A 15,770-nucleotide genomic window follows, 5' to 3' on the forward strand; every position below is an offset into this window, starting at 1 on the left:
ACTCAGACAAGCTTCCCACAGCAAGTAGGATCGAATAGTTTAGACACAAAGAGCCTAAACCTAAGAAAATCTAATCCTTTGGACTTGGTAACTTACCTGAATAAGAGTTTAAAGCAACAGTCCTAGGTATACTTATTGAAACAACGAAAACAATTGAACAAAATGGAAATTACAGTAAGGACAGAGAAAATATGAGAAAGCATCAAACAGAAATTTTATACTTAAAAAATTGTATAGCTGAGCTAAAAAATGCAATTGAGTAACTCAATAATAGACAGGAAGTAGCAGCTGATAGAACCAGTGACCTTGAACATACACTAACAGAAATCATATAAATAGACCAGCAAAAAGAAAAAAGAATCAAAAAGAATAAAAATAGTATAAGAGCCCTATAGGACAATGTCAAGAGAAACAATATCTGCTTCATAGGGATCCCAGAAGAAATAATAGCCAAGAATTATTCAAGAAATAATAGCCAAGAATTTCTCTAGTTTGGGAAACAGACGTTCTGATCCAAGAGGTCCAAAGAATTTCAAGCAAAATAAATCCAAACAGGCATGTCACAAAATATTATAATTAAACTACTAAAACTAATGATAAGGAAGGAATACTAAAAGGGTTCAGAGAAAGGGGAGTTATTTAAGGAAACCCTTATAGATTATCTACAGATTTCTGGGTAAAAACCTTGAAGGCCAGAAGTCAACGACCTGATATATTTAAAGTCCTAAAAGAAAAGAATTTCCAGAGCCTCCCCAGTGGCGCAACGGTTAGCGCTGGGTTGCGAAGCTGCCTGCAGCCTCTGCAGTGCCGGTTTGATCCCCGGCTGCTCCCCGGCCACCCGGCTCAGGTCCCACATGGTGCGCAGACCTCTCCTGCCACCTGCTGCTCCTCTCATCAGTGTATTATCAGTCTCCCTGCTCTGCTCCCTGCTCTGGCTCTGGTGAATTCTCTCACCTTCCCGCGCTTCTGACTGTACCCAGTGCTTGCATAAATAAATAAATCAATTTTTTTTTAAAAAAAAGGAATTTCCAACAGAGTACTTTATCCTGCTAGATTATCATCAGAATTGAAGGAGTGACAATGAGCCTTACAGACAAAAATTAAAAGAATTCATCGCCTTTAAACCAGTCTTGCAAGAAATATTCAAGGGTCTCATAAAGTATAAAGAAATTCTGTCTAAAAGTAGAAAGACACCAAAAACATACAATATAGAGGAGGAGGAGAATACAAATGTGGACGATCAGAACTAGTTTTAGATCATTTCCTTCAATAGGTTACAAGTATAGAACCATATACATAAACTTCAGGATAACCTCAAAAATCCATAGAAGAAATACTTAAGAAACTGGAAAGGAAACTAGATAACATGAAAGGTAGATGTCAAATCATGAGTAAAAGGAAGACTATAAAAACAAAAGAATAAAGACAAACTATAAAAACATCCAGAAAACCAAATGGCAACAAATATTTCTCTTTTGATAATTATCTTAAATGTAAATGATTCAAATTCACCAATGCCAAGGTATAGAGTAGCTTAATGGATCAGGAAAAAAATCCAGCTTTTTGGTGTCTATAGGAAATTCATTAGTTCTAAATACAAATATAGACTTAAAATTAAAGCTTGAAAGACTATTCTATAGGCAAATAGAAACTTTTAAAAAGGTAGGTATATATTTTATACTTATACCACATAAAATAGATTTCCAATTTAAAAAGTTAATGAAACAAGAATGGACATTATATAATAAATAAAGAAGATGTAACAATAACATATATGCATGAAATGATGGCACAGCAAAATATATAAGGCAATTATTGAGAACTAAAAAGTGACATTGACAACTATGTAATAATTGTAAGAAATTTTAATATGCCATTTACAACTGTGGATACATCAACAAAACAGAGAATAAGGAAACAATAACCTTAAATGGTGAGCAAGATGAGATGGCCCTAATAGATATTCTGCCCCTAAAATCACAGAATTTACATTTTTCTCAAGTGAACATAGAACATTATTGGAAATTATTGGAAATTATTGGAACCTATGGAAAACAGCAAAAGTGGAGAGAAGTTAATTGCAGTATAGGTCTACATTAAGAAACAAGAAAAATCTCAAATTTGGTGTAAGTAATTTAAACTTACACCAAAAGAAAACTTGAAAAAGCAGAACAAACAAAGCTGAAGTTTAGTAGAGGGAAGGAAAAAATAAGAATTAAAGTGGAAATACATTAAATTGAAGCCAAAAAAGATGATACAAATATTGAAACCATTGTTGGTTCTTTGAAAAGATAAAATCGACAAACTTTTAGTTAGGCTCACAAAGGAAAGGAGAGAAAACTTTAATAATTAAACAGAATTAGAAAGGGAAGAGGAGAAAATACACCAGATGCCATAGAAATACAACAGATGATGAGAGACTATACGAACAACTATACACCAATAAATTGATAATGTTGAAGAAGTGAATAGATTTTTAGTACAGTACAGTTTACCAAGATTGAACCTGTAAGAAATAAAAAACTTGAATAGACTAATCACAATGATGGAAGGAGGGGGCAGCAAGAGAGCGGCCACTGGATTCACCTCCCCAACAAACTCACAGCTAGATTGCAGCAGAGCAAAGCCAATAACTCCTGAAGGAAAAACAATTATAGAACATATTTATTTTGCATGCTATACAGCTCTTGCCAAGGAGGTGGCAGGATTTTCTTTCAAATAAGCCCAAAGTTTTCAGTCCTCAGAAAATTGTTTTTTTTTTTTTTTCCTCTGTTGCTAAATTGAACTTCCAAAGAGCCCCTTGCCAGAATGAAGAGAATGGAAAGCTTGACTTTTCAATAACAGCCTCTGATTTGATAATTAGGCATTCCAGGAATGTCTGCTTTGGCACAAGTCAGCTACATTTTATCTCGACAGTGTAAAAGTCTTCTATTTTCTTCTTTTTTCCTTTTCCATTATGATAACAGAAGAAGCTATTTGGATTTTTGTAACACATTTCACTGTTTAAGGCCATGATGTGTGTTAATGTTTTCCCCAAAGGTCACAGCTAGAAATATTTAATGGTGAGGAGATCATGAGAAAGGCCAGCTTCTTAAAGATCCCAGCCAGTATCAACTTGAGAACCTTTCCAGTTAAAGCTCTATTACAACTCTTGTGATTTCTATCCTATCTTTGCAAAAGGAAGCTGATGCTGTGGAATTTAAAAAAGACTGGGAGGATTTGGGGCAGAGTGACCAAGATACGGATTCCAGCTCTGCTATCAACTTATTTCTGGTGAGTTATTGAAAACCTGGAAGGTCCACTGTCCTTATGTGGAAACGGCAGTGATATATACCTGCATCGTAGCATGGTTTGTAGGTAAAGCCCACTGAGTGTGGCACCTGACACACCCTTCACATTCTAATAAATACGAGATCTTTTCCCTTGTACCTCTGCTGCATCATAAGTAGGTGTCACAGCAAGTCTCAGGGCTTCCTGGTGTCAGTTTATCCATCTGTAAAAACAGCTAATCACATGATAATTTGCATGAAAAGTCTATGATTCTGTGATTCTTTATGTGTTCATTCACACACCAGACTGAATTAGCTTTTTGGTGAAGGTGAATGACCACAGGTGACTGGGGGACCCGTGTGGCCTGCAAGGCAGAATGACCCAAATTCTGGGCCGAAGGAAAGTAGAAGGCAGTGGTTGGATCACAACCTGAGACCTTCTGGGATTATATGAGACCAGGGAGGTTTAGCCCAAATCCTGCTTGGGAAGAGCTATCAATCCCAAGGCCAACTCAGGTACTTACGATATATCCAGGTTCTTATTCAGCACTTTCCCAATGAAAAGTAGCAGAAACCCAATAAAAACCATGTAAATCCAATAAACTCCAGTAAAACATAAAAGGGATTTTATTGTCTCATGAAAGCAGGAAGATTCAGGCATGGTTGGACAAGGAACCGGATGAAACGTCTTGTCTATCCTTTTACATGTTAGCCTTCCAGGTTTCCTCCTGTTCTAATAGATTTTCTCTACCTGGGAGCCAAGTGGTACTTGGCACACTTAGGTTTACAGCTTTTAGCTTCAAATCCAATAGGAACAGAGAAGCTCTGTCTTTCTTCGTGTGTCTAGAACACAAGCCCCGTGGAAGGGTTCTGATTGGATTTATTAGATTATATGCTCATTCCCTGGGTGGAGCGCATATTAGCATGTGAATGGCATTCCTCACTGCTCAAAATACAAAGGCCTGCTTGATGGGGGCACTTATGTGATCAGGGGCCAGGGGCCTGGTGATTTATAGTCTAGTAAAATTTACATGGAACAGAGTATGCTGTTTGCCAACTGAAAGAAAGAAAAGACATGCTAGGCAAAACCAAACACAATCCAGAAATACCCATGGTAGGAGGCCCAGGGAGCAGAAATAATTCCCCATGTTGTTCTCAATCTCCCATCCACCCAGAGACTCACTGACCCTCCAGAAACTGCCAAGTAACAGCCATGTACTCTTGGGCTTGACCTCAAAGAACTTGACCTTTTTTTCTATCAGCAATTTCATCTTTTCAATTTCTTGTTCATAGACCTTACACATCATTCAACATCATTGATCTTCTAGTGCCAATTGCCTCTCCACATTGTGTATCAATCCCACTGCCTGAAAAAGCACAGCTTGGGGCCATCCTTTTTCTCCTTCTTACACCTGGAATGTTGGGCACCCTGGAGACAGCCATAGCCTGCACTGATAAGAGCCACTACCAATTTGTGGCCTCCAACCTCTGGCAGACCCTATTCCTAGCAGCTCTTTCATTCTGCCTGTGTAGTGGCTTTTCCAAATTCTCCATTTGCTGGTGATTTGCTGTTTCTCCTGTGGATTGACTCTCCACCTTTCTTTCCTGTACCCTGATTGTCTGACCTCTATAGATGACATCATCTGGCCCCTTGCCCTTTGGTTTCCTGCTGGGCTAGTCAGGGGAGCCTCCAGCAAAGAATCAGAGGGCAAGCACAGAAGCTGAATTCCCTATTTCCCTGCTGCTCCCCTGCCCCACCATCGGTCTGGTGATGGCTCCATCCTCATTAGAAATTCTCCTTTCTCCAGCTCACAAGGACCTCTCCCCTCCTGTTGTCCCCTGTGGCTAGTGCATGTGTGCCTGACTCTCCCTAGTTTGTTCTCTTAGCCCAGTTGACATCTATTTGACTTTCTTTTTCACTTATTCATTCCTTTTAAACTCTCCAGTATGCCACCTGTTTCTTATTAGAAAGGGACACATCCACTTTCTTCAAACACATAGCCCCTCCAGTGACTCATTTAAGCTCAGGAGAACATTCTGATGTCATACAGAGAATACAGAGCCCACTAGAAAGGAACCTCCTCAATAACCTTCCATGAGGCCCAAATCTCCTGCGTCTGCATCTGCATCTGCTCGTCTCCTGCTTTTCTCCAGTTACAAAAACCTGTTGTCCTAATGCCTGAGACCTATCTGTCAGCTTGTGTGCTGGATCCCATGACTCCATCTACCTGGGGTCCTTGTTCTGTCAGTTACAGTCTCTTATTTTCAACCTCTCTCTCACACTGGTTTCTCCCTTCTTTCTAGACTCATCTTTAAAATGCCCCCTCAATACCTGTTTCTCTTTGGCTACCATCATATTTTTCTCTTCCACATCATAACAATCTTCTGAAAAATGTTGACTGCAGACTCCACATTTTCACTTTCCACATGGCCAAATGCTTCCCTCAGCCATTGCTTCCCTCCCACTCAGGTGCCTTCTTGGAAACAGGGTCAGAGGCATCTCAACCCTAAGCAAGTCCACTCCAATCCTCTCATCCTGCATCAAGTTTCTTTTTGACCTGAGGGAAGGAAGAGGAGGAAAATAATACTTAGGTAATTTAATATCCTCCCAAACTTTATGCCTTTAACATCTAAGCTTTCTTTTTACAATTTAAATAGGTGTTTCTAGAAATAAGAAATAAAGCCAAACAAAGCTTCTATTCTTTAGGTTTCTGGCCCTTTAGGTCATTGGCCTTCTAGAGCCCATGTTGAAAGTGAAGGGAGAAGATGCAATGGGTAAGGTGCTGAGGTTGGTGTGAAAGAAGGTGTTTCAAAAGGGGATGCAAATGAGAGGTACTGAGGGCAGAAGGGGGGCAGAACATGCACTAAAGGGAGCAAAATTGTTCAACACAGTGATAAAGCAGTTGCCACAAAGTCACAGGTGACTAGTGCATCCAAGTTAGTTCAGAAAATGAAGGAAATGCTCAGGAGTCAGAGGAGGGCTTTTGCCAGCCTGGAATTTCAGGAAATTGAGAACTGGATAGTTAGAAAGCATTATTAATGGAGAATGGGAAAGAAGTGGTAAAATGTGAAGGGATGGAATAACAGCTACCTTAAGGGCATAGTGAGAAAACCATAGGAAAAAGCGATCTAGTTAGAACACATTCCTTGTGCAGAGAAGCTGCTGGATATGAAATAGAAAAAGGAGACTGGAGACAGATGGTGATTGGCCTTTAAAATCAATTTGATGCGTTTCAACATTATCTTCTGGTACAAGGGAAACACTGAATGGTTTTGAGCAGGGAGAACTATAATTAGAGTCAATATCTCCATTCTCCCACCCATTTTTTTAGGAGAAATTTGTCTATCAGGCATGTAGACTGGTAAAACTTTGGAATGACTGTAGAGAGAAAGATGAAATAATTATTTTAAATCAGCTATTATAATTATACTTAATGAGGTGAAGGAAAATATCCTGGCAGTGAATAAAAAGATAAGAAATCTCATCAGAATAATAGAACTATACAAATGAAAATGCTAGAGCTGAATAATACGTTATCTGAAATTAAGGAGTTACGTATATACTTATCAGACTAGAAATAACTGAGTCAATTGAAAAAAGATCAAGGGCCTCCCTGGTGGTGCAGCGGGTGAGCGTTGGTTGCACTGTGAAGCTGTTCACAGCCTCTGCAGCGCAGGTTCAATCCCCGCCAGCTGGCAAGAATCCCACACGGTGTGGCAGACCTCTCCTGTCGTACCCGCTGCTCCCCTCAGCAGTGTATTTCTGTTGTCTGCCTGTTCTGCTCCCTGCTCTGTCTCTGGTAAATCCTCTCACCCTCCCGCACCTCTGGCCTGTACCCCAGCTCTTGTATGAAAATAAATAAATCTTTAAAAAAATCAATAAAATTATCCAACCCAGAGAAGAGAAAAACAAGAATGAAACAAATGAACAGGGCCTCAAGGACACCTTGGAATAATATCAAAAGGTCTAATATATGTATTAGTGGAGTCCCAGTGGAGGGGAGACTGTATATATAATGGAAAAATTTCCCTAATTTGGTGAAGGACTTTGGTGAAGTCAAGAAGCTCAGCAAACCCCAAGTAATATAAATACAAAACCAGGCACATCATAGTTAACTTAAAAGAACCAAAGGTACAGAGAAATTGAAGAAAACAGCCTGCAAAACCCCACACAGTTCACACTGTAGGAAATGATAATGGATGGAAACTGGGCTCCTCAGGATGAAATAAAAAATAATGCTGAAATAATCTGACTTAATAAAAAAATAACCCTCTGATCTGACCCACTCCCACCAAACCCACTCGATCCTCCTGAAGCTTCCTTGTGTAAGCAAGTGGCAGAGATCAGCAGGCTGCGGTCATTCTCCACTCCTTACTTTCTTTGATAGGGCTTTCCTGCTTTCAGTCCATCAGGAAATTCTGGCCCTTCTGCCTTCAAATATGTGTGCAGACTCAGAACATTTTTTTTTTTAACCTCCACTGTTCATCTCTAAGCCACCACCATCTCTCTTGTAGGCTATTTTCCTTTGCCCCCAGCACGATTTTCTAGTCCAGTAGCCAGTATGAGACTTTCTTTTTTTTCTTTTTTTCTTTTTTTAAGATTTATTTATTCATTTACACAAGAACCGGGGTACAGGCCAGATGTGTGGGAGGGTGAGAGGATTCACCACAAACAGAGCGGGGAACGGAACAGGCAGACTGATTGAAATACATTGCTGAGGGGAGCAGCGGGTGCGACAAGAGAGGTCTGCTGCACCATATGGGACCCTCACCGGCCAGGGGGGATCGAACTGGCGCTGCAGAGGCTCTGGACAGCTTCACAGCGTGGAGCTCAACCGCCTGCGCCACCAGGGGAGGCCCCAAATACATACCTCTAATCCTATCACCGGCCACTGTCTTCACTCTGCCTTCCCATCTCAGAGTGATTAACATATCATTTAAAATGACACATCAGGGCCTCCCCGGTGGCGCAGCGGTTGAGCGCTGGCTTGCAAAGCTGCCCGCAGCCTCTGCAGCGCTGGTTCGATCCCCGGCTGCTCCCCGGCCAACAGAGGAGGGTCCCACATGGCGCGCAGACCTCTCCTGCCGCCCGCTGCTCCCCTCAGCAGTGTACTTTGGTCCTTCTGCCTGCTCTGCTCCCTGCTCTGGCTCTGGTGAATTCTCTCACCCTCCCATGCTTCTAACTGTACCCAGTGCTTGTATAAATAAATAAATAAATCTTAAAAAAATAAAATAAAATGACACATCATTGTGATTTGTGTGTGTTTGTGTGTATATATGTGTATAGAGACTTAAAAATGGAGTAATTTTGCTACAATATAAAGGTCTTCTGTTTCCGTTATCTATCGGAAAAAAGTTTCTCAGAACATGTATCTTTAAAAATAAAAAAAGGGGCAAGAATAGAGTTGATGTTGAACCTTGTCTCTCTCTCTCCTAATAGTAATACTACGCTATGGGTGCATGACCTAATTCAGAAAAAATCCCAGCTCCCATCCATGCCATTGAGATGCATTTCTAATAAAATTTACATTTTATTAAGTAATAATCTATTAAAAATTAGAAAATCTAGTGTTGATCAATTATGTCTAGTAATAAATGTCATGATAACTAAATTGCTAAGATATTTCATGTAACACCTATGGATATAGGAAATAAAAATTAATATTTTAATTTACATTTGTATTTTTGTTACAGAGAATTTTTTGATAGGGATTTTTGTAAAATATTTTCAACCATAGAAATATTTTATATCAGAATAAAATTCTGTGAGGAGAAATAGACTGTAAAACCAAGTTCAGAGAGAAAAAGGACAAATATAAAATTTCCAGGTGCTGAAGAGGAGCATATTCATGAATTTTTTAATGGATAATGATAGATATCAGATAGCTATTGGACTTAAATTCCACTGGACACATTAAGACAGTGATGTAACAACTTTATTTTTTTAAAAGAACAACCCTTAAAATATGGGCATGCCATACTTTACAAATATTTGAATTTATGGTGCCCAATGTTAGATATTTAAAAATGTTTATACTAGTTTTTTTAAATTTCAAAAGGGAAACATAAGCAGAAATTTGAGTGCTGCAATAGTATCTAACTTGCGGAATAAATATTAATACTGATTAAATGTTAATATTTGCTAAAAACTTTTCTATGTATCTCACACATGTTCTGTTAAATGTTTATAATAAGGAAAAAATGTTTATAGTAAGGATTTGGGTGAAGTTTTGGTTACTATTGCTGCATAATAAATGCCCCCCAAACTTAAAGGCAACAATAGGCAATCCTTTTATGTAGGTTACAGTGTTGTGGGTTGGAAATTTGGGGAGTGTTTGGATGGGCTCTCCTTCCTTGGGGTGTCTATGCAGCCATGGTAAATGCCAGCTGGAACCACAGTTGCATGTCCACACTACTTCTTACAGAGTTGAGGCTCATGCTGGCTTCTGTCTGTGAACTCAGCAGGGACTACTGACCAGGGTGCCTGCATGAGATCCCCACAGTACTCTGAGTTCCTTACATGCCATTCCTTGTAAGACATTCCTTACATGACAGCTCTCTCCCTCCAGAATGAACCTCCCAAGAGTGGTGGGGAAAGGCACTGTGGGAGCTATGAAAAAATCACATAGCATCACTTTTACCATTTTTTTTATTGGTTAAAACTCCATATTTTACTGATCAAAGCAGTAAGAAACCCCCCAGATTCAGGGGAAGAAAAATAGGCGCCCAATGAAAGGGAAGTCAAAATGTTTGAGGACCATATTTTAAGACTGCCACAGGTCCTACACATTGTCCTACTTTTTCTCAATGTGGACACTAAAGCCCAGTGGGGTTAAGTAATTTACTTAAGATCACAGAGCATGTTAGTGAGGGAGTTGGGGTTCCAACCCCAGCAGTGGGACTCCAGAACTGAGCCCTTAAACATGACAGCACTGCCTCCTGAGAAAGACAAGTCAGGGTAACGTGCATCCTCTGCCCATTGGCTGAATGAGCACAGACCCTCCTCCCCCGCCCCACTGCAGAGCCCCTATTGACACACCCCCCCCCAACAGTATCTAATAGAGGAGTCTGTTCCCAGAGTCAACAATCTGGGAAGCCTGCTGCTGTGGATACCACCCTGGCAGAGCTCTTCCAAGACTCCAGGGAGGGCAGGCAGGGAAGGAGCTGGAGAACCTTTAGCTGCTGGTGCTTAAAGTTCCTACTCTACCCCCAGCCTAAAGTGGGACAGACCCTGGCACTTGGTAGCCTCTGCCTTCATGCCTTTGAGAGGTGTTTCAGGTGGCACATTGCTTGCAGGTCATGGTTCTAATCCTAGACTTCCCTGGAGACTGTTAATTAACTGTTAATATTAATGTGTTAATATTAAATAGCTTTTATCTGAATAAAGGAGCGCTCACATGGTGTGATTTGCTGTCCCCTCATCCTTGCCTTTTATTAATTAACAGTCATAGAGATCCTCAAAGATTCAGCATGCTTTCTAGAAGAGCTAACTCTTTAATAAAAGCCCTTTCCTCCACCTCCTGCTGTGCTCAAAGGTTGTAAGACCTGCTATCCCTCTAAGCTTTTTATAACTGGTCTTGCAATGACAGAGAAATTCACCATCAGCCAATACTGAGTTGATTGCTGCAGGAAGGACTGAGGTTAACCAGGAGTTGCTGCGGCTTAGTGGCTTACTAAACAACTTCAGACACTCAGGGGACATCACTGTCCCCTGGTTCAGTCCCATCCATCTTAACCTCAAGGGCCATTACTGAACCTGCTTTCCATCTCCAGAAACAGTTTTTCTGAACCTAGTAGCCCCCACATCCCACCCTTGCCCTTGCACACCCAGGCTCTTAGTACCTCTTTTCACTCTGCTATATTTTCCCACTTCAACTTCAGCCTCAATCTCCTCAACGGTAAGACAATTCTCATATTTCCATCTGTCAGAGGTTTGAGATGGCCGATCACTGAGTCAGTTATGGTGGGCTAATCTTTCTTCCATTAGGAGTGAAAAATGTTTCACATATGTGCTTCGTGGCCCCAGTTCTTATACACATAAATAAAATAAATCTTTAAAAAAAGAAGTCTCACATTTGTAGGGGTATGAAACTACAGCCCTAAGACATAGATAGTGTTATAAAGCATCACTTCTTTAAACATAGTGTTATAAATACTAACAACTACAACAAAACCCCCCAAACTTCCCTTTCCCGAAGCACTATAAAACATACTGAATATATGTTAAGGTTACATAAGAGGAATCATCCTCCCTTTGTAACAGTATTGTTAAACTTATTTGAGGAAATTCACATTAGAACTTTTAAAACGCTAAGGGGCCTCTAATTAAGAATGACTAATGAGTGTCCCTCAGTGTCTTTTTTCATCACTCTATCATCATGAGCAAATATAACTTACCAAACCCTAGTGATCTAAGGTTGGGAGTTTTCATTGTTAAATGAAGGAGAACTCCAACTTTGCAGAAGAAATAGCAGGGCAGAACTTCAGTCATGCAAAGTTGTTGGGGCTGTTTTTAAAATTTCCATGTTCTAAGACATCACAGCAGTGGTTGCCTTAGCTCTTCCTCAGGAAAGTTAGAGATACCCTTTCATCCCGGCACAGACCCGGCTCAATTACAGCTCTGTGGCAGGATAAGGTTAAGGGGATGGGGGAGGACAGGCAGGAGAAGGGAGGCAAGAGCAGAAAAATCAATTCAAATTACTTTGATCACAGTGACTTGGAGTCTTCGCTGACAGCTAGGCACGGACCTCCAAGATGCTGGCAGCCCGCACTGGAGCTGTGGGGACTCAGATCTCAGAAGAGAACCCCAAGTTAAGGAAACATGCTGGGCTTTCCGTGGGTAGCAAAGACAAGTCACCCAAGAAAGCCTCCGAAAATGCAAAGGACGGCAGCCTCAGCCCTTCTGGGCAAAGCCAGCTCAGGGCTCGGCAACTGGCTCTGGTGCGGGAAGTGGAGATGAACTGGTACCTCAAGCTCTGTGACCTGTCCAGCGAGCACACCACCGCCTACACCACCGGCATGCCTCACAGGTAAGCCTGGTCCGGAGTGGGTGCTTTAAAGTCTTTTCCCTGTTGCTGGGGATTTTGGCGGTTCTGGTGGCCTTACAGATGATTGACACTTCAGACTATGTAATTATGAAGCACCGGAACCTGGTGAAAATGGCAAACAGTACTTTCTGGATTGTCGTTCAGAAAACAGCTCTTGTAAAGTGGCAGTAGACACTCAAGAACTGACAGGTAGAAAGAATCTCGTCATTATGATTTTTCTTAAGTAAAAGCCAAAAGAGTTCAAAGCTTGTGTGAAGATGCTTCCTCCCAAACCAACAGCAAAAAGCCTTTGCCACCCTGTGCTTCCTTTTCCTGCAGAATTGTTGGTGAGGGAGGGACTGTGTTTTGCCTGTTGTAAGTATGTACCTTGAGTGCTGTGAACTTTTTGAGTGAGTGTTTAGTTTGGCAGTCAGCGTGCAAATTGACAAATTGACTACAAATTGACTACTAAAATGGGGGGCAGAGTCTCATGGCTGGGTGGCAACATTAGGCAAAGGGGGCATTTTATTTATTTATTTATTTATTTATTTATTTATTTATTTAGTATTTATTACATCATTCTTCATATTTGTACAATGTATGATTTCCCTGTGAAATTCCCACCACCATTTCACCCGTGCACCATCACTACAGTCCCTTCTGCTCTTCCCACCCCATCCGGATCCTACTCCCTCCTCCCCTACAGAATGTCTCTGATCTACAGTTGCCTGTTGATTTTGATTTTTACTTTTTATATTTAAAAAGGGGGAATTTAAAAAAAATAAGGGAGAATGTAAAAGAATTTCTGTAGCTCTCTTCTCTGTTCTTTTCTTCGTCTGGATTCAGATAACGCAAAGGAGTAATTCTTTTATAAGTCTCGATGGTAAGAAGCAAAATGTACTGAATAAAAGTGTTAAGAGTCCTGGAATTTAAGGATGTTTATTTCCTGCAATAGCTTCAAAAATTTCTTAGGAATGAAAGATAATTTTGCAAGAAAATTATTGTGAAAATAAAGCCTAAAAACTTTTTCAATTAAGTTGTAATAAAAATCCTTTAGTAATGAAAAATGATTCCAATGAAATGGCCAAAATATTGAAAACTTCTTTTGTAGATACTGTGTGGTGGCATAGAAATTCTGGAATATATTTTGTTTATCAAAGCCTCTGTGTGCTCTGAGCTGCTGTTTTATAGTTCTACTTCCAAAAAAACACCACAGGAAGACTTATTTAGCAATTGAATTAACTGATGCATGCAGAGTAAAATCTTCAAAATGCCTATACTCCATTTTCGCCTTTCCAAGGTAGGAATGGATATTTTCAAATCTAAGCTGTCATTTAAAAATCAACATTGAAACGGTAAAACAAAATCACATTTCTGGAAATGTTCTGTGACATACTTTCTTTTTACCGTGACATTTGCTTTTGATAGCCAGAGTGAATTGTCTGAGTCTCTTGTAAACTGTCGTGCCTGTGTTTGGGGTCCCTGGAGGAAGGACCCCCAGGAGGATGGGCTTAGTCAAATGAGCTTGTAGTACTGGGAATGCACCTCATATTTATTTAAAATTATTATTAAGAAAATTCTAGAAAAAGAGTTAGGTGGCAAAAGAAAGTCTTGTAATAGCTTCCTCTATTACATATTCTTTTGTTTACTCTGGACCAGAGGTTCTGTGGTAGAGTTCTTTCAGAAAAGTTTCTGGTCCAGAGTAAGTAAATATATTGGCAGAGTCCTTTTAGTCACGTTTTAAGGAAAAGTGTAGGTAATATCTATGTCGCATGACACATGAAAAATGCCTTCTCTTCTCACCTTTGTAAGGTGATTGTTTGCAGGGGAAGCTCCTGTGTGCAGTTGAAGCTAAACACCTTTATAAATTAGGTTTACCAAAGTGCTCTGTTGTATTCATACCTCAAAAAAAGGCAACGATTCTTGTCCTAGCTCATTCCTTTCTACATCCCAGTGGTGGAGTCACCACCCTCAGATGATTGCTTGAGTTTCTGGGGGACAATGAATGACCTGACTGACAGTGCATCCCTCCAGTGTAATCTAAGCAACAGAATGTGGGTCCTCAATGCCACCAGTTTACCTTTCATTTGTAAATGTTGCTTGTGAAAAAGTCACACAAATTTGTCTGGACTTCTTCCCCTGTCCTTTCTTCCAAGAGTGATATCGCCATTGGAGACGTGGATGTAGGAGAGATATAGAATTAACGTAAAATAGAAAGAAGTGTATCTATCTGTGAAATGTTATAGGACAGGATAGGAAGCATAAAGAGTCCTTGAAGACATTGCATATTTGCTCTGGGCAAGAATTTGATGGGTTGTTGGTTAGTGACCATCAACAGGGAATTGCTGGAAAGTTCTAACTCCAATTTCCTTTCTGAGAAGGAATGAAAATATTTTATAGCAGGTTAATTCTAGTTCATGAGGGAGTTGAGGATTGTCTTACGCCCAGATTCAATGATAACCTACATTTGAAAGACAGGGTATTATTAAATTATTGGAAGAAAGCTTCAAATATAGAGAGAGGTCTACAGTCCTGATATATTTAAGAAATAAAATTGCAGGAGGCATGACAGAGAATGCACATTAGTCTGTGGTGAGTGGTGCTGACCCCCTGTCTGGGGGCGCATATGAAACAATCTAATGCAATTTGCCTCATCCAGATGCTTTTCCTGGAGTTGTCTGATGATCCTGTAATGCAGACGTATTTCATATGAGGCTTCTTCCCTGCACAGTGAGGGAGGGTGTGCAGGGGCCTGGGCTTAGAGACAGAGGGCTGTTTTTGTTTCTTAATTCCTGTGCAACTGTGGATGATTTATAAAAAGGTTTATTTACTGTTTTTTTTTTAAAGCGTTTTCTTTCAAATGACAAAAGTATCATCTGAACTTTGTAGAAAATTTTGAAAGAAAAAAAAAATAAACATATAAAGAAGAATAGGAAACCATTGCTAATATTTTGTGTGCTTTCCCATAGCCTTTTGAATTAGAATCATATTCTGTTTTATACTTTTTTTTAAAGATTTATTTATTTATACAAGAACTGGGGTACAGGCCAGAGGTGCGGGAGGGTGAGAGAATTCACCAGTGACAGAGCGGGGAGCAGAACAGGCAGATGGATCAAAGACACTGCTGAGGGGAGCAGCGGGCGAGGCAGGAGAGGTCTGCTGCGCCATCTGGGTCTCTCCCTGGCCAGCCCGTAATTGAACCCATGCTACAGAGGCTGCAGACAGCTTTACAGCGCCATGCTCAACCCGCTGCGCCACTGGGGAGGCCCTATACTTTTTATTTTCGTTTAATCTTATGCCAGTCTATCTTACTTTCTTAAACACCACTTAAAATTTCTTTCTGAAGGGCCTCCCCCAGTAGCACAGGTATTTGAGCGCAGTGAAGCTGTCCACAGCTTCTGCAGAACTGGTTCGATCCCTGTCTGCCGGTGAGGGTCCCACATGGCAAGGCAGACCTCTCCTGTCGCACCTGCTG

At 40.5% G+C, this 15,770-nt stretch overlaps 1 protein-coding gene across 2 annotated transcripts in view; it reads left to right on the plus strand.

Moving 5' to 3' along the window:
* Nucleotides 1-12,023: 12,023 nt before the first annotated feature.
* KCNAB1 (potassium voltage-gated channel subfamily A regulatory beta subunit 1) overlaps nt 12,024-15,770 on the plus strand; it is a gene marked incomplete at both ends in the record, with an annotated part of 324,812 nt that continues 321,065 nt past the window's right edge. For both annotated transcript variants that reach the window (XM_084231608.1, XM_084231611.1), the window contains one exon: nt 12,024-12,298. In XM_084231608.1, coding sequence (XP_084087734.1) covers nt 12,024-12,298 — 275 coding nt within the window. The remainder of the gene's footprint in view (nt 12,299-15,770) is intronic.

The sequence above is a fragment of the Talpa europaea genome, assembly GCF_964194135.1.
Source record: "Talpa europaea genome assembly, chromosome: 4".
Classification (NCBI taxonomy): domain Eukaryota; kingdom Metazoa; phylum Chordata; class Mammalia; order Eulipotyphla; family Talpidae; genus Talpa; species Talpa europaea.